The sequence below is a fragment of the Aythya ferina genome (genome assembly GCF_964211825.1).
Source record: "Aythya ferina genome assembly, chromosome: 6".
NCBI lineage: Eukaryota > Metazoa > Chordata > Aves > Anseriformes > Anatidae > Aythya > Aythya ferina.
Window position 1 is genome coordinate 37,837,839 of NC_140303.1, and position 19,517 is coordinate 37,857,355.

General features: G+C 41.3%; 1 protein-coding gene across 22 annotated transcripts in view; it reads right to left on the reverse strand.

Moving 5' to 3' along the window:
- Positions 1-19,517, reverse strand: part of GTDC1 (glycosyltransferase like domain containing 1) — a 219,584-nt gene that overhangs the window by 33,659 nt on the left and 166,408 nt on the right. For 7 of the 22 annotated variants that reach the window (XM_084523858.1, XM_084523857.1, XM_084523859.1 and 4 more), the window contains 3 exons: positions 15,960-16,030; positions 15,171-15,262; positions 6,677-7,826 (listed from right to left, as the gene is read on the reverse strand). In XM_084523858.1, coding sequence (XP_084379984.1) covers positions 7,743-7,826; positions 15,171-15,262; positions 15,960-16,030 — 247 coding nt within the window. In that variant the 3' untranslated portion in view covers positions 6,677-7,742. Of the gene's footprint in view, positions 1-4,683; positions 6,534-6,676; positions 12,198-14,733; positions 14,764-15,170; positions 15,263-15,959; positions 16,031-19,517 lie in introns of those variants that run through there. The other 15 variants (XM_084523856.1, XM_084523849.1, XM_084523845.1 and 12 more) reach the window with 11 other exon arrangements.

Consider the following 19,517-nt stretch of genomic DNA (forward strand, 5'->3'; position numbering starts at 1 on the left):
TTAAAAAACAAATTATGGGCTGGTTAAACGTTAATGCCCAGGAGCTCGGGTGATGACGAATGCCCTTGGCTGGCGCAGCCGGACGGGAGGCGCGGTGTGAGGTCTACAGGGCCAGGCCTGCTGTGCCATGTCCTCCTGTCACTCATCATGCTCCTGCAGCGTGTTTTGGTGAGGCACATGCTGCCAGCCTGCCATGCAAGGCACCCTCCTTCCCCAGAGCTGAGAGCCTGAGCACTGATAGAAATATCTAGAAGGATCTCCCAGTATCTCCCTGCTTGGATGTCGTGTGGGGCAGAGTTGAGATGCCCGCTGCGCTGGGCAGACACTGGGTGTTGTTTGAATAATGACTATGTTATCATCAAAAAAAGAACCTCAACCACAGCCCTTGCTGTGGAATTTATACCTGTGCCTGGATGAGATTCGAGATACTCGTTTCTCTGCACCGCCTCTCCAGCGCCCAGGAACTGCATGAAACCAAGCATGCAATGAACATGGTATTTAGCAACCTCTGAAACTGCTTCTATCAGTGTATCTCATAAAACTACTCCAGCGTGTAAAAATGAAGTGATAAATGAGTGCGAGGGTTCCATATAATTCCTAGTGGACAGGTATGCACATCATAATTGGACAATCTGCCCCCTTGATTGCTATCTCAGCTTGGGAGACCAAGGATCGCATAGCCATGGAAAATACGAAGTAATATGCAGGAATGCATGCCCGAATATCTGACGCTGGCGCAGAACACCAGCTTTGTTGGGTTGGGAATGTGTACATTTCACATTTATGAATTTCTGCAAGCCGCAATGACAGAATGTGCCTTTTGTCCTGGTTTTCACTCCTGTGGTGCCAGAGTGAACAGACTAAACACATCAGATGGTAGCAAATAACCTCCATTGATGGCACCTGCCCCACAAAGGTTGCTTAAGAAAGGTGTGCGAGGCATCTTCTTTTTCTAATTAAAAAAAAGAAAAAAGCAAAAAAAAAAAAAAAAAAAAAAAAAAGTAAACTGTCTGCTGCCCTAAAGACTGGCTTACAATGGAAGATGTACAGAAAGGGGCTTTCACACTGTGGGACCAGTTCTTAGCAGTAACAGCTCGATACAGTGCATGCAGCTAGAAGCTGTAACTTTCTGTCTGGGTGTAGCTAAGTAATTCAAGATGCTACAACTTAGATGTAACAGTAGAAAGGAAGAAGTTCAAAAACGAAGTCACAGGCATTTCAGCACGGCATATAGTACGCTAAATTGTGGTATTACAGAAATTGCTGAGAGTTTGGCCACAAAACGTTTCATACTGTGACTCTGCCAGGGCTGGGCTCCAGCAAGCATGGTCATTTTCCCTTCACCTGTGCTTTTTTTTTTTTTTTTTTTTTTTAATGGTTAACACAAAACAAAACCTCCTGCTCTATTCGAAAATTACAGCCCTTGTCCTAAGTGTACCTCTCCATAGATTAAATCAGTGCAACGGAAAAGTCACCACACACCAGGCAAAGATAACTGAAAATCTGTTCTTACCCTGCCTGTACCACCTGAGTGCCGCTATTATTCCTCATCCTTGGGGAAAGGACCCCATATGTGAGTTTCAGAAACCACCTCGGTAACTCTGAGCATCATTATCAATAGTAGGATGAACTGCAGCTGGGATGCACTGAGAAGGCACGGTAATGCTTGCCCTAATCTCTGCATTCATCTCACTGGCCCTCGCTAGGAAGTTTAAGTACATTTACTGGGGATTCTTCAGCTCTTGAAAGGTAGGAAGACGTCTATGAGGCTTGACGTACCAGCTAATTAACTTGGGTTTGGAAAAAAAAATCTTCTTATCTACTTAACTTGGAGATACTCTCTTTGTTTTTAAGCCTGCAGACTACCTTCTCTTTAAAATACACATTGCACACAACTCCACGGTATGGAATGTATTATTTTATCTTGGACTTAAACCTACTAACATTTGAGAGAGATTTTTTTTTTTCTTAAACATTTGCAGAATCAGCTGAACGATGGTCTCTAGCCTGTGTTTTGCAAGACAGGATACAAAAATCAGCAAGTTTTTCTTCTGTCCTTAAAAATCCAGGAAAACAAATGTCTGAAGCAGTCGGAAATGAACCTGCAAATCCACACGCACCCCCCAAATCTATAAGGAGTTTAAGAAACCTTTCTATTTTCGTTTCTTGGACTGCAGGATGGGGGAATACCGAGGCTGGGAGAAAGTGATTGAATCCGTGCCTGGAGCAGTTCGGGCACACGAGCATTTCATTCAAGTCTCCCAACAGGAACACAGGAGTGAGCAACTCCTCGAACATCCCTGCTCGGAGTTAAACCACACTGAAATTTCTTGCAAATTGCACAGAGCAATTTTAAATCCTCACCATATTCCTAACAGATAGAACAGTGGCATGATTGACCAAGCTTTTTTTTTTTTTTTTTCCTTCTTTTTTAAAGTACACATATGATGATGCATCATAGTTATAAACAGATGGTATTTGGCCTCCTTCCTATTCTCAACATTTGGAATTCCTAAACTATGTGAATTAAACAATAATATTTTATAAACATACAAGGGATTTTGCTCACTGCTTTGTTAACATAGAAATTATACAATGCTGACATTTATTTAAATTTTAAAAAGTAAACAAGAGTGTGTATTGAATTAAAGCAAACTAAAATCAACAGAAAGAAATATGTTCTGCGCGCACATTACCTACAACGGCACGGGCCTTTTTAGGGGAGACATAATGGGATGAAGCACAAATTGTAGCTTAGACAGTCTGATCCTTTGTGCTCGGAGGGCTCATTTAACACCTCGCTGTAAACAGCGGATATTTATACCATAATTGGCTAGCTGACCATCGGTTGTTCATTTACCACGGAACCTGCTATTATGGAGTTAAAAGAAGTTCCTTTCTGCTGGCTTTTCGAGGAGTGAAAGTGTGTTTGCAATTTCAGTACCAACTGGATTCAGTCTAACACTTGTACTTAGGATGAGAAACATTTTCACGATACCAAAATTTGGGGGAATGGGAGTATTCCTGGCAGGAAGGGAAGGAGAAAGTATTGGTTGCGAGGAGCAGCATTCCCAGGGCCTGGGCTCCTCGCCTTCGCTTTAACCCCTTCCTCGGCGCCTCGCGGGCTGAGCACCGCCAGGTTTTAATCCCTATTCCCACGTCTGCAAGGAGGCTCTGTGATGAATAAATAATGAATCGGAGATTTTAATCAGCGTTATGATTTCTGAAAAGGCTAATTATCATTGTTTACAGACAGGCCTTGCCAGGGCGCTCCCTGTTTCGCCTTCAAAGCCCGAAGGGTTAAGCCCTTTGCGTGCATCCTCCAGCCCTCACCGCCGCACTCCGTTGCTGCGCTTCGGTTGGGGTTTTTTTATTTAATTTTTTACTGATTGATTGGGGGCCGTGTTCGGAGCTCGGACACCCGGCCAGCCGCTCCACACCCCGCTGCTGGAAGTCCTTCTCCTTGTTAGCAACCCTCCTTACCAGCGGCTGGCGTTTGCGCCTCTGCCTCCCTTCGCCTCCCCTCTCTGCCTCCACCACCGGCACTGCAGCCCCAGGGCTGCTGAAGCAACCCGGGGGGCTCTGCTCCAGCGGCTCCTTCCCTCCCTCCTTCCCTCTCCTCCTCCCCCTCCTTCATCTTCTTCCTCGTCTTCCTCATCCTCCTCCCTGCCGATGCCTCCACGCAGGGTGCGGGCAGAGCCGCAGCGCAGCTCCACAGCCCTCGATTATCAGTCCCCAGCAACAGCTGTGTATATTCGCTAAGAATGTAAAGAATATCAGAAGATAATGCAGCATTACTATTTATTACCCTATAATTAAAGTTCTGACAGTGTTTCTATTATAAAACCTTATTTGCAAGGGTTCATAACTCAGAGGCAAAATTTTCCTCCAAGATGAAGCCTCACTTAGCAGGCTGAATCACTTAAAAAGTATTTCAGTTAAATAAGGTTAGCCTATTAGAGGGTAAAATTCGCAAGGACTTTCATTAAGGTGCTCATTTATATCTGTAAATAAAGAATTGCCGAGGCCCCAAATCAAGTATATAGAAGAGGAAAATATTTTTGCAAAATCAGGGATTGATGGAAATGTTTTAATATAATTCTCTAGGAAATTATTCCCATGAAAACAATTTGTTTGAAAGAAAATGCCCTCCAGCCTTTTCCACACAAACTAGTCTTGGGCTAGTACATGAGAACCAAACTTAAAAGTGACTATGAGCAGCAATGAGACCGACTAATTCATTTCAACTGTCCTTACTGGAATAAGAAACAAAGAGTAAACAGCTCGAACGGGGAAAGGTGAATTTAATTTTCAAGGCCCTGTAACTTTTAATAATCTGAGGAACAATATGGGAGGTACGTTCTACCCTCCCAGTTATCCTGAGATAAATTCATTCAAGATTTATATTGGTGTAATAGAGAAGCAGAATTTGCTCCATGGCTTCTAATGAACTGCTGGCTCGGTCTTTAAAAATGCAATTAGAAAAATCTAGCCTCCTAATTCGGAACAGCTTTGAGCTAAGTCAGAGGTCTCGGCGCTGCGAGTGCGGGTGAAGCTGGGCTGCCGCGCGGCTCCTCGCAGTGCCTGCAGCACGAGTGAGCGGGGCCGGGAGCGCTGGAAACGCTTTGCAAAAAAAAAAAAAAAAAAAAAAAAAAAAAAGATTCCCTGGTTATTTTAGGATTTTCTTTTCCATTAGACGGCAAAAGACAATTCTCATGTGGAATAAACCTGTGTTTCCTGTGATCTCCAACGCTAAGACAAAAGGATTGGGGGATTAGGTGCCTGGCCTGCTATTGATGCAGGAGGCGAGGAGCCGTCTGGTAGGAGTCAGTGAAACCCATTGCGCTTCAGCCGCGCGCCGCGGCTCCCAGCAAAGGGCTTGCAGTCGCGGTGTCAATGCAGGCGAAACATCAATAAATATGAAAGTAAGTCGGGGCTAATTCTGTCATTTTACTCTTAAGATCAGGTCTGTGCATTCTCAGATTACTCATGTGTGGAGGAACAACGGGACCGAGATCCCAATTTGCCTCTGTGACCTTTTGAAGTGAAGGCTTTAAATGAAGCAGCGCAGAGCGGCTGGCTTGTTTGATCTTTGCAAACTGCGAGCCAAAACTCCTCAGGTTGTTTCGGTCTGCTGCGGCACCCAGCCTGGGCAGTGGGGGGAAGACCACCAGCGGGGTAACAGGGCCTTGGCCCACCTGAGGCCTTGCAGCACCCCGCTGGTAGAGAACCCTGAAATGGGCCGGGCTGGCCCCAAAAACCAGGCCAGCCTCCGGGACCTAGGAGACGCGGCAAGGATGTTTTCATGCTCCAGACCAGCTGTGTATATTCACTAAGAATGTAAAGAAGTATCCGAGGATAATGCCGCGTTGCTATTTATTACCCTATAATTAAAGTTCTGAGAGTGTTCCTATTATAAAGCATTATTTGCAAGGGTTTGTAACTCTGAGGCAAAATTTTCCATGAAGACGAAGCCTCGCTCAGACTAGCTACGAATGGTTCAAGTATCACCGATCAATAAATGAGCCAAAGCCGGACATCACCTCGCCGAGGAGCTGGGTGAGACCTCCTTCAGCCGTGGGCTTGGTCAGGATGTGCTCTGGAGGCACCATCAGTCTCGAGTCAAAACCATCGAGTTTTGGCGTATTGCATCTCATGGCACTATGTGCGCAGTCTGTTCGCCACAAGCCATGGCATGACGTTGCAGCATCTCCTCTTTCCTTTTATTGGTTTGGAGAGCGACTCGCTGTGAAACTTGGACCGAGTCACTTTAATTGTACCATGCCTCAGTTTCCCCAACAGTAAAAAATTTGGTCTAATTTGTTCTTGCTGGTGCAAGGTGTGATAGCCTTAGTGCAGATTTATGATGCTGTCAGATAGGAAATGCAAGAAGTTTTGCTACTTGGCTCTAGCAAATGTGACTACCACACCCATGCACGGTTCCCTGAGAAGACCACATTCAACATCTAGAGCCAAGTTGGGCTTTGATCGAGCAGAAACAGGGGGAAACCAACATATAAGACAGACGATTACTGCAAAATTACAACTCTGCAGTGCCAGAAAAATATCTGAACATTTACCATTTGCCACTGGATCTCCCTCGGCTTTTTGACTGATTAATAGAGCAATTTTAAAGAGAGCTACTGCCTGCTCACACTGCGAAAGGACAATTCAGCATCTTGATGGTGTCAGAAAAGATCCTCTCTCAGTGCTGACTGGGAAGGCAGGAGCTGCATGCGTGCCGTGGGATCAGCCTAAGCCTCTCCTCTGACATGGATGCAGCCCTAGAGCCCCACAGATTTCAGGCAAGGCTGGCACAGGAAAGATGTTCACAATCTCACCAATGAGCTCAAAATGCTCACCAAGTTTGGCATTGGGTGACAGCCTGCTGGCCCAGGGAAAGAAACCACCCTGCCTGGTAGGAAGGAGTATGAAACCATACCTGTCTGTCAGGAGAGGTCTCACCAAGCTTTACGTGGCAATGACTTACCAAGAATCCTCTTCCTGCTTCTTCCCAGAACGGAGCTGAAAATCTTGGAATTGTCAGAACATTTTATTATCACTTGCAAAGCAGATTCTACTTCATCAGATAAAGACACAATTGCATTCATTGACTCTGACACAAGGATATGCATAGTGATAAACATACAGATAGATGTACACACTTATACATGAATGAGATATGCTAATTAAAAATTGCAGTGGGCACTTTATTAAAAATTTATTGTACAATCTACATCTTCAAAACATTTTACATCAACAAATATAGCAGCTTGACTGCTGGAATCATAAGTGATTTATCTTTAAAAGACTGTATTTGTAACTGGATGCAAAGATTCTTGATGAACGGCCGTTACATTTATACTACTACTTTTTATTGGAAGTATTTTGACTGTTATCTGTTTGTTCTCCATCCTTGAGAGAAATAAAACAAGTGTCTCAGCTTTCATTTTATCGGATAGATGGCACCATGTAGCATATTTCCCATGCTAGTTTGAATTACAGCTGTTTATCTTTCAGCTTTCTTTAAGATTAATTAAATGCAAATGTAACTCCGCGAATCATGGGATTACCTGCCAGACCCCTTATTAATACCTTCACTTAAAAACCCCTGTGCCAGAGAGTCATTAATTTGCAAAAAGAAAAGTGCTAAAGCAGCCCTTTGCCTACAAACAATTCAGAGATGGCTGCCCAATTAGTCCGGTAGCACTCGGATCCTCCTTTCAGGCCCTGTGGCCCTTTGAGGACACAATAAGGCTCCAATGATAACCTGGCAACCTAGGTAGAAACCCAGCCAAGTGTGAGCGTTTGAAGCTGCAGCTTGGCTGCCATCGTGTCGGCGAAAAGAAAGAATTCAGGCACCATGTCATCCAGTACAAAGGATAAAAACAGATTCAACCGGAAATTCAATGTGGCACCACATATGGGATACATGAGTGCGGTTATACAACAGGCCACATATTTTTTTTGAACAGTCTCCTGCATGTGATGCCGAGGACATGTGTAACCATCATAACGTCTCTAAGAATCTGTATTTAATTTGAGCTGGGGTGGTGGCAGGGATTGGAGATCTGAAGCCGCCACAGGTTTGTGGCAGATGGCTCTGTGTCAGCTATGACAAGCAGCCAGGCTCGGCTTCCTCTGCAGATTTTCTTTTCTCTCTGATCAGGTAAATATGGGCACACTCTGGAAACTTCCACAATTCTGCCTGAGGCTGCAAGTTTGTGACTTAGCCCCATCTGTCACAAATCTTCCCTCAGTTCTGTTGCGAGCAGAGACCTGAATTTACCACGGAGCGCTGCCCAAGAAAAGCCAGCCATCTCGCCCTACGAGGAAGCAGAGGAGAGATCACACGCAGAACGTCAGCGGCTGCCGCAGAAGGGACATCTCCGGCCTCGGGAGGAGCAGCATGTGTAGAGCCACTCTTCCTGGGGACCAGCCCCGCCACCGTGCCCAGCGCGGCCCCGAGAGGCAGCGGGAGGCAGCTGGAAGTGCCAGGCCAGATCCGAATTGAGCCCCGTGAAGTTGGTGGCAGCCCTGCTCCAGCACTTCCACCACCAAATGCCACTCTTATTGGCGGGCTCTGCAGACACAGCAAGGACCGAGCGGGCCCGACCTGCCCCTCGCACCTCAGACCTGGCAGAACCAGGAACCGGCAGGAGAGAGCACCTAATTCCCCTGTGCCACCATCACTGCTCTGGCTTTTGGCTTCTACTTCAGAGTAACCTCGGAGAGAATCAACTCCACTCCTTATTCTGGAGGGGGGTAAGAGTGATAACTCTGCAAAAGTCTGGGCATTCATGTTTTCAAGGAACAGAACATGATTCAGTCAACAGTTCCTAAATATGCAGAGACAAAATCGTCATGAGTAGCAAAGTTTTCACAGTAAGCAAGATCTTTGTGTGAAGAGACAGCACAGTAAGTGTCAGCAGCACTGCAATATCTTCTATGATACAAACATTTTTGTTTCCTGTGTCCTCAGAGTAGAACAGAAATATTTAATATCTGTGCTGCCATCATTAGACTTCAGAGTTAACCTTCTGAGTTCAGTAAGGATGGTTCATTCGTTCAGACCTGCTGCTTCAGGATAGCTGGAGTTCAAGCAGGCAGTACTGATTTGGCATGCATTTTATGCACGTTCTTAGAATTCCCTTAACAAAATTAAGAATCAATGATTATTATTCAGCACAAAACCTGAGACTTGGAGTGCGAGAAAGCAGAGTGATTTACAGAGCCAAATTGTGTCGGGTCAGCCTTACTCTGTGACCCACCTCCTTCCTCCTGTAAGTGAGTATTAGGGAGGAATCAAGGTGGAAAGCAGCTTGTAGTAATTACTTTTGGAGCTCAACTTTCAAACTCCAAGCACCTTTGGAAACCACCATCAAAAGACAGCATTGGTATACGTGAACTGGGTGCACTGTGAGGCCCAAGTCAGAGCTATATAATACTTCTCAGTAGGGTAACAGTATTTCCTTGAACAAACTACAGTTTCTTTTATCAACCTTTTAAAACTCACTTCTTTCTTTCTTCTGTGTTTAAATAAAAACATAAATGTTGGATGTGAATTTATGCAAGATACCCTTCCACTAGGAAAAGAAGGTTCAGAACACATTGAGCAACCACAACACTAAGAAAAGAGCATCAGATTTTCTTTCTCAAGGTAATGCAGATACACTTTACTAAAAAACAATTAGTTTTCATGCATTTTGCAACTTTTCTGTCAATCTTAATTCCTTTGACCCATTTCTCCATCTACCATTTTGCAGTGGCTATGGTTCATCTACTTTCTAAAACTAAACTGGAAGCTATCTATCAGTGTTATAATAAAAAGTTCAAAGTCCTCGTGTTGATGCTGAAAGATGCACACAGAACTGCATTCTTAATGAATGCTTTCTTCCTGCTCCATAGGCATGGCCAACTGCTACGAGCTGTAGACCAGGATTTTCAGAGAGCTTAAAGTTCCTTGATCTCTTGCTGTTCAGAGAGCCACAGCAAGGTGAGCCCTGAGAAAAGATTGAGTGGCAGCTTCTGCTTCCAGCAAACAGCTCAGGAACAAGGAGATACTCAACATAATATGGTTGGCTCCCAGAATGACCTAGCAGGCAACTTTTAACAGCCCCTGCTAGCTCATTTCTTCTTCAGCGAACATCCACACAAGCTAGCAGAACTCACTCTACCAAAGGTGTTTCTGGACCCACGTGCAGTTTGTAGACCTTAGATTGACCTAAACTGTCTAAATTGTGTCTGTGGTCCAGCAGATTTTTCTACCTCCTAGTCTAGCTAGGTGTTTGACTATATCAGATATATGGGAATGAAAAATGTGACGGCTTCAATCTAACCTAGATACAACCCTCAGCAATTTAATCCATCCTGCTGTGAAGCTGGCTCTGCTTTGAGCAGAGGCTGGACCCAGATGACCACCAGAGGTCCCTCCCCAAATTACTCTAGGATTCATTATTCTAAATAAGTAACCAAGGAATTCTTTCACATAAAAAATCCTTGACTCATACATTTTACTTAGGACCCATCCTTAGGCAGCTCTTCCTAGAACCAACAGAGACGGGAGGGCATGGAGGCAGCATTTTCTTCATTTTCTAGCTGCTCTAACCTTCCTATACTGGCTCTGAGAGGCAGATTTAGACCATCTCTGAAACCACTTTAAATTATTCTCACTGGAAACTGAGCATCACAAGAGGAAAATACAAATTTCACACCTGTGCTTTCAGCCTACTTCTGACCTGCACCTAATACCAACCAGGTAGAAGCAGGAATTCAGCACAGGGCCTCCTTCTTTCCCTGCAAACTTGCTCTGCCACCAAAAGGAAAGTCAGTGCGATGGGTGGGAATATTTGTACTACTCACACAGCCTGGAGAGCTCTAAATTAACTTTATCAGCTTGGGACAAAAGATCTGGAGAACACTGTAAGCAAACATCTGCTCAATATACATTCACGGTTAAAAAGTAAACAGTGTGTTTGGCTCCATAAGGAGCAGGTTGAAAATTATCACAGAGTACAACACATCACATAAATTGATGGCATGGCCTAGAATACTCTGTAAAGTAATGATCACACCAGCACAAAAACAGCTCTCAAGCATCAAAATGGCTTGAATGATAGGTGGTAAGAATATAAACATGGGATAACATTCACAAGGAGGGACTGAAAAGCCCAGGATACTGTAAGTGTTTGACAAATGTTTATAAAATAATGAATGGTATGGAAAAAATTGAGTGGGAACTTCTGCTACCAGGCAAATGACTCAAGAACAAGGAGACAGTGCAACTGAAGGTGGGACACTCTGAGCCAACTGAAGGAAATCTTTTAATGCTTATGTCTGTAAACACGGAATGAACTGCCTTGCTACAGAGAGCCAAGAAAGACAGCAACAGAGGTCTCCAGGGGCCTGAATGTCAAATGGAGAACTAGTACGCACAGCATGGAAATATTTCATACTAAAAGAAGAACATGCAAGATTATAAAATCTCCAACTCCTGGGTTAAGACCAATCTCTAATTCTAAAAGACAAAGAGAAGACCTTTAACACCCTATTTCTACCTGTGTCAGCCTTCTCTCTGATGCCAAAACCATGATATTGAAGTAAGCACATGACATGCTGATCCAGAGGGGCAATTAGCATCCCTACGGAAATATGAAGTTCTCAGGGAGTTTTTTTGGAGGGTGGTGAAGAAGAAGTAAGGGCAGAGGCCTCCTCTCTGGCCTGTTCAAGGTTTACGGTTCTTGAACAAGGTCTCTTCAAGAGCTATGAAGAAATTTTGTTCCTTGCAATGGGGCTGAGTGGCTGATGCCACTAGCATGGGACTCCCCCAAGCCCCCACATGTCCAGCTCAGTGTAACCTCACTGAGCTGCCTGCTCAAGTTGCTGAGAAGGCCTCCTGCCACCTTCCTAGCTGTGCCTAAATATTAAAGCTGGATCACAAAGGAACTCCCACCTGTTTGCCTGAAATAGCGAATATATTGCTTTATCGCAAATGGAGCAAAAAGAGGGGGAAAAAAAAGTTTTGTTAGAACAGCCATATTCAGCCAAATTCTGGGACTGGAAACAATTCAGATGTCTAAAGTCTAACAGGGATCCTAATTTGATTTTACAGCAGTTTAATCCCTTTGAATTCAGCACAGTTCCTTATCTTCTACAGTGGTGTAAGGAGGAAAAAAAATCACGCCATGTGTCTTTTCATAGGCAGGTGAGCTTCTGTAGTGTGATGGAAATGAGAAGATGAATGTCAGAAAGTGGGCCAAATTCTTTTCTCTGTTAAACAAGCATGAGTGAGAGTAGGATTTTTCTGCAGGAACTGAAGCTGACAGCATGTCAACCAGCACTCATTCAGCTGGGAGGGCTGGGAGAGATTATTTAAAGTTGTCAGCTCCTTCCATGCCTGGCTTTTGGCAACTCTTCTTGTCCCTTTCCACTGTATACTCTTTATACATGCTGTTTTAAATTAAGAAACTGAAGTGAGGGAACTGAAAGGTAAACTTAAAGAAAATAGTGCAGAAACAAATGCTTCGCCCTATTTATTTATTTTTAAAATCTATGAGATAGGACTCGGCGAGCTTGCAGACCCTGGCAGGTCTTGTGGTGAGCTCCAGTGGAAACTGATGTCCCGTTGCTGTTATTTGCTTCATTTTGGCACTTTGGCAACCACAAATAGCCAAAGAGGAACTCTTGATTCCATAAAACTAGAACAGAACAAATAATTGATAACAAATGAGGTTTTGTTTTCAACAGATCTTGATCTTCTGTTAACAACTGGTAGAAGGCAGCGTCGAAATGCAAATGAGCCGGCCCTGGGTGCTGTGAGAATACCCAGGGTAAGCAATGTATCATCTGGAAAGGTTTCTCTAGGTGCTTACATTAGGGGCATTTTTAAAAGTCTGCCAGCATGAATCTGCTTACTGGAATTAAGCTATTACACTTTAATACACGGGTCTGTGCATTTTCACAGGGATATTCGCTGTGTCTGGCTCCCTAACCTGGCTGCCCCGCTGCCATTCATCTTCCCCACGCCCCCAGCTTTGTCAGCACAGGCACTGAGGACAACTGGAGGAATAACTGCTTAATGAGACTGCTGTCTACTTACTACGGGTATCCTTAATAATAAAACACAATATGTGAAAAGATAACCCAAAGTACTTCTGATGATGATTACCTTCTGATCTATAAAGCAGAATCCCCAAGCAGTAAAGAAAAGCATTATTTGCTTTTAAAGCAGCTTTACGTTTTTTCCAAGACTGTACAGCTACTTTAAGAACTGTTGTAGGGAGCGTGCCAGGAAGATTTCTGAACGAGAAGTAGATAGTTGGTATATATTACCGTGGTGGGGGCCCTCTTCTATGCCACTATAGTATATACTATTATACCATTCTGAAATAAGTGGGACCATAGTGGAAGCACTGCGTGCCCTTCATGATTTCACTCTTTTCAACTTCCAAAAAAGAAGCATCATTCCAACCCTGGTTACACATGTCTAAGCTAGCATCTTCCTAGAAGGTTTACGGATAGTTTCATTGCAAAATAAAGACTTAGTGTACGTGGGTGTAGGTACAAAAGACAACTCTAACAGTATTCTCAGAGCTGAGCCAAAGCCTATTAAAGACAACAGGGATCTTTTCAATGGTATTCACAGGTTCTGGATTAGGCCCTGCTTTACTCATTTTAAAACAATCCCCACGCAGCTCAGTTCCTACCTGTTGCAGACACTGAGCACTCAGGACATCTGATGGAGCTGCACTGTTCATAGCACACAAGACCATTTGCAAAGGATGGAGTATGCCCCCCCATTTCTGTAGTTGCACCCTGGCTACAAATAATTCCAAGTTGTTTTTTTTTTTTTTTTTTTTTGCTTTTTTTTTTTTTTTTAAGTATTTTTTCCATAAGAGAATCCGTAAAGTAAATCAGTATTTTGGTTATGGGGCTTGTGTGGACACTGCCCTCTGTGCCACATTTTAAACCCATACTGCTTCACATCAGTATTTGACCTGCCATTCTTTCCACTTTTGGTGTGCCAGCCCTGGCTTTTATTTAGGAGCTGGGGATCCACAAGCACAGAGGAGATCCACGTGAGCAGAACTGTTAGCTGAACTTGAAGCATTGGGAAATGTCAAGGTAAACGTTTAAGGACTGCTTCCCCTTTGAAGCCACCATGTCTAACTATACAATACTATTGACTCAAGAAGTAATGCTGAGCGCTGGAAGTGTTCAGTCAGCATTTTAAACTATTATGAGCTACCTTCTGAACCATTGCCAAGTTAATAGACAATGAAAGATAATGAGCTTGAAATTGGGTGTTAAATTGCATTTTTGGTTCTCTCCTTTTTTCTTGAAGTTTAACTGTTTCCTGCAGAAACAACATCATCTTTGATGTGTCATTATGTAAATGTCTATTTTTAGGTCACAAAAAAAGTCAAATGCAGGCTAAACTCTCCCTCCTGCTACATGTGTGCTCAAAAGGGTAGGGAGGCACACGAGACGCAGCAAGACCAAGACTTTCTGGTCCCCAGAGGGAGGAATGTGGAGAGATGAGGTTAGGTCTGCTGGCAGCATGAGCCTCCAAATTAGGAAGGAGATTACTCGACTCGCTCGTTAACAGTGTGCCTGGGTGGCTTCAGCCAAGGAATGCTCGAGGAGAGACCGCTTTTATATTGCACAGGTAACGCAAGCGGCATATCTGCCTACGCGCTCCCTCGAAGGACTTTCAGGTGAATCCAGGTTTTTACAAATGCTGCCTGAAACGCCTCTGTCGTGCAGGGGTAACGTGTATCTACCCTGGTCACGATGCTTCCAGGGCTGTAAAAGTTATAACTGAACAGAAAATGCTGTAAGTTTGCATATCAGCATGCAGACAATAGCAGTTATTTTATAAGAGCAGTATCGTGTAATAATGATTTTTCACTGAAATAATATAAAATTTAGTGCTCTATCTACATAATTAAAAAAAAAAAAAAAGTGATTCCTAGCAATATAAATACACATCTTGAGAACACAGAAGTCAGTCTAGCATTGAACACTTGATCAAAATTCGAATGGAAGGTCTATCACTTAAACTGCATTTTCTCTACATAAATAGCTGCAAAGAATAGGACATGATAAATACCAGTAAATAATGCTTCTAATCAACTTTTTTTTAATGCTCAACATAACTCAAAAAGCAAAGAATTAAAAAAATCATAACTATCAAAATAATTCAAATAATTCCAAAAGGCAGAGAAGTCTTACCTGGTCCCAGTCACCTGCATGTTTTGAGGACTGCAGATTAAATTAGGATAGGAAGGTAGGTTTATCCTCATTAGTATAATTGTAGGATCTTTCTTTTATTTTCCTTTTAAACTAATGAGTTACATTAATCCAGGTTCATTTTTATAAGCCTCTTGGGTCCAAATGTAAAGGACAGTCATTTTAGAAAACAATAAATTAAAAAAAAAAAAGCATGTAGCATGCATTAAGTGCACGTATTTCATAAGACCTAGGTTAATACAACTGGCATCTAGTTTAATTAATCCTTGTTAGTGTAACGACTAATATCCCTCCCTAGCATGTTTCCTTTAAACATTAGTATGTTAATTAAATGTTGTTTTTTTTTTTTTTTTTAATTTTTTTTTTCCTTTGTACTTCAATATGGCATTATATCACGTAAAACTGTTCTGAACAACTACCTTATAGAGATGTTTCCTTACAATATCTGGTCTCTTGCAGAAATTCTGAAGCCTTTTAAAAAGCTGTTCAGGTGTAGAATACAGATATTCAGCTGCAGGAAAAACAGATACATTTTTAATGAAACAAAAACCTCAAAGCACACACTCGATATTAGTCACTTTACTAATTAAAAATGCATATTGCTCTGTGCCGCCTCGTGTTTTACATTATTTAAGCATGATTTTATAAGGTTACCTCAGCTCACAAGGATGTTTAATGCTAAATAAGACTGTGTAGTTGTGCTGTTTAGACATCTCCTTTGGGTGATTAAAATACATTATTCTAATGTAACACAATGCATATGTGATACATTTAGTGATGAGATTTTTCAAAGAACTGGTGCTACATTAGTGTGTATCCTGTACCACGGTTGCATACTATTAAGTATTAAATTGTTTAAATAATTTGGTGTGATTTTCAGGCCTCTATTTTTTTTTTTCTGTATCTCAAAAAAATCTGCAAACCATTGCAGCATCACTGACCTTTTAACAAAAATCTATCATTATGGGTTGTGTATGCTAACAATGAAGAATGCTATTTCAAAACTTGCTTTTGTGTTATCTTAAAAGAACAGATGGCAAATATAAACTTCGTCTAATGTATTAAAACACATAAAATTTTCCTTAACACTAACATGTTGGCTTGCCAAATAAACAATTGCTTTTGCTCAAGTTTATTCTCAAACTTTGTATTTTAGCGTGAATCATGTATTACTTTTCAGGAAAAAGAGTGAAAAGCAAAGCAGCTACCTGGAAATATCTCCGGGTACACCAAGGCCTTGGGACACAGTGGATAACAACCGCAATATACAGCTTCAACCCTGAAGATTAAAAATAATAAAAGCATGAACAGGACACTGGGGAGTCAAAAACTTACTTTGGTGCAAGAGCGTAGAAGTTGACTACATATAGCATAAGTAAAGCATTTTTCTGCTCAGCAGCTCAATCCTTCTAAATGCCAAAGTTGCTCTTTTTAAAGAAAATTTTATTGATCATATGAATTACATAGAACAGAACAGCGAGCATATGTTTTGTTCGCTGAATAAATCAAAGCGCAGCTCTGCATTTTTTTGTTTTTTAAATACTGTTTAACACATTTTATAATCAGCAGACAGACACATGTAACAACATGGTGAAGTATGGACGGCTTTTCTTAATAATACTGCAGAAAAACAAGGGCATGCATACGCGCATTTGTATATATGTGTACATATACACAGATGCACACAATCGCCCTTACCTGGCAGAGCAGACACTCGTTCAACTTTCCAAGTCCAAAGGTTAGAATTAAACGTAGCCTAAGAACAATTTGCAGTATGCTTTGGGCTGGGATCTTTTAGCTTATGCACATGCATCAAATGATTTCCTTTATTTTTCAGGTCATAAACTTTTTTTTTTTTTTTTTTTTTTTTTTTTTAAATAAACACTGATGAGATTCCCCTGCCAAAGCCTGTTATGTTTTGTGGATTTGTTTTTTTTAAGGAAAAATTTACATATCTTTTGTAACATTAAATCCAGATATTTTATAATTGCGACACAATGGCACAAAGTTTTCTAGTAGCAATTCTAAAGAAAAGCTATCCGATTCCTGTTTGCATTTTAATAACTGAATGGGTTAAGGCATCAAGTTTTCAGTTTATTTTTTTTGCATAATGACCATTGATCTGACATAATGTCCCTCTAAAGATACAACTGTAATTTCTGTTGGCCAGAAATTACACACTGAAATTCAAAACACTTCTTAAAATATGTTTATTTTATGAGAGTCTTTGAATTTCCTCCAACATGTTGACCATACGAGGACTTTATTTTTAACTTCAGTTTCCCTCAGTCCCCAGAAAAAATCCGAAATCTTGTCAGTGTTCACCTTTTTTATTTTCAGTGACAATCCAAAAGGCTCTCGCTACGTTCATGCACACATTGGCTTTGTTACTTTATTACAGGCACCCAATCCAGTCCATACTGAGCCCTGCTTCCTTTAGCTCTACTTGTTTTTCAATGGGCAAAAAATAAAATAAAGAATAACACAGTCAGCTTTCATGCTACAAAACTATGCATATCCACAAAACCCAAAGATACACATTTCTCTGCAAATGCTTTTGCTAGGCAATGATTGCTAGTTTTTCCATAAACTTAAATTTTGTAATTTATGTTTGTTTTTTTTTTTTTTTTTTTTTTAAATAACATATGCACTTCAGATTGCATTTTAAACATTAACAACGATTTCAAAGTGTACATCGTCTAGCACTATATTTTTTTACCAAAGGGAAATGTTTCTGATGTGTGATTTAATTGATGATTTCAGTTCTTAAATATTGTGTCATATGTCAAAGCAAATAGATTTTTAAAGTTTTCTTTAATCTAGGAAAAAAAAAAAAAAGAGTGAAACTGTGGACATTTCAGTAATAGCTCAGATCACTAAGTTATGTTAAAATATTTGCTTTTTAATCGTATCGTCTGCATGAAAAAAAAGAACAGCTCCCTAAAACAAAACTGCAGGCCAAGATGCAATCTGAGTCATCATCTGAGTATGCAATTTCCCCCTTACGAAAATCCTCTATCAGGATCATGAATTAGTAAAAGCAGAATTTAATGCTTCTGTAGTTTACTGGATAAAAGGTGAAATTTGGAAGTCTTTCGTTTGCAAATGATCCTATTTGCATACTAATTTTCCACCTTTCCTCCCCAAAGTTTACATGCACCCTTGGCCAGGTTCTCACCACGGCGCAGCCAGTCTCGTTGCACACCGTGCACCTTTAGATGCCAAGAGCTTGAGATCAAACCGAACTGGGCAGTGCATTCCCAGCACGCAGACACAGCTTCAGACTGAACAGGGAAAGGGGAGCTTTGTAACTTCCATGCATTTTTGCCTTTTCCCAGAAAAGTATCATATCATAACAATAATACAATTATTCTTCATTTCAGTCCTTAAGCACTACTAGTTAAATAATAAATAGAGTTCCGATTGATCTATTGTTAAAATGGCTAGTAAATGACCTTTTTATTCCAATTAACAAATCATCTGCTAAATCTATGAATCTTAATATTCAGATCTATTCACTTCAATTCATACAATTTATCTGCAAATAGTTGTTGGGCTTTTGATTCTAAATATAATTAGCTGATAATTTTGCTTGGCTGAATTACTTTTCTGGAGGGCCTGCTAAGGCTCTCAGTCGCATTATCTAGCAATAATGAATCTGATAGGTGAAATTTTTTACTGTAATGAGGATGAGACACAGTTGTGACACCTGAGTCTAGTAATAACAGAAGACTGCTAATTATCGACAGCACTTTTTTGTGTGATGCACAGAGAAAAAAAATCCCTCATTATTAAAAAATAAAAAGTTACAATTATAAGTGACACCGGAGGAGAGTAAATAAAATGGAGTGATTAAAACATTGCTGCTTTAAGGGTGTTTTTAATTAAGTGGAAATGCTAATGTTGTCATACTTAGCAGATGGGATTAAAATTAGTTATTGTAAGTAACTCATATTTTATGTTATGGTTTCCACAGCATGTCTACAAGATCTAAGAAAGTGATACATTCCATAAGACATTTAAAAAATGAAATTCTCATAGTCTTTACAGCTCATAATAATGAACATCATGAATAAACTATTGAAAAAAAATCCTGCCAAGGATTTTACCATAGTGACTTAACTAGCATGGAATGTAACCATAATGTACTGGGCTGCTGGAATCGCGCTGCTGGTCTGCCTTTGTCTTTTGCTGATTGTTGCATTTCTTATTTCCTTCACACTCAACAATAACAGAAGTTTGGTGTTTGGGCAGGCATCCAACACCAAGTGTGGTGTCAAGAAGGTACAGCTTTGGTGCAAGGAAAGATGATGACCACCCACCAAGGTGATGTTCTAAACTAAAGCACAGGATGCATCGTGTAACTGCAGATAAAAACCTAATTGCACACTTTCTCCTACTTTATTTGTGTAAAATTTTCCATCTGCTACATCTAAAGATGTCTAAACTGTTAGTATCAAACCTGCATTCAGCTGCCAGCTGTGCACATTAAGGATTGCAAAACACTAAGTAAATGAGGCAGCATAAAACTGAGTAGTACTGGTCCATCTGCCCAGTACTGGTAGGGACCCCCATACCTGGTCCTTTTAAAGCACCACACTGCTGCTCAAATTGATAAGGAAAATACTTAATAACATGCTTTAAGAGTCTTGGTTTAGAAAGCTCAATTTGCATTCGCTATCATGACTTCTAAGTATCGGAATCTGCCTACTACTAGTACAAGTTAATGCATTTCATCTCTCTTTCAAATGCTCTTTGAAGAACTT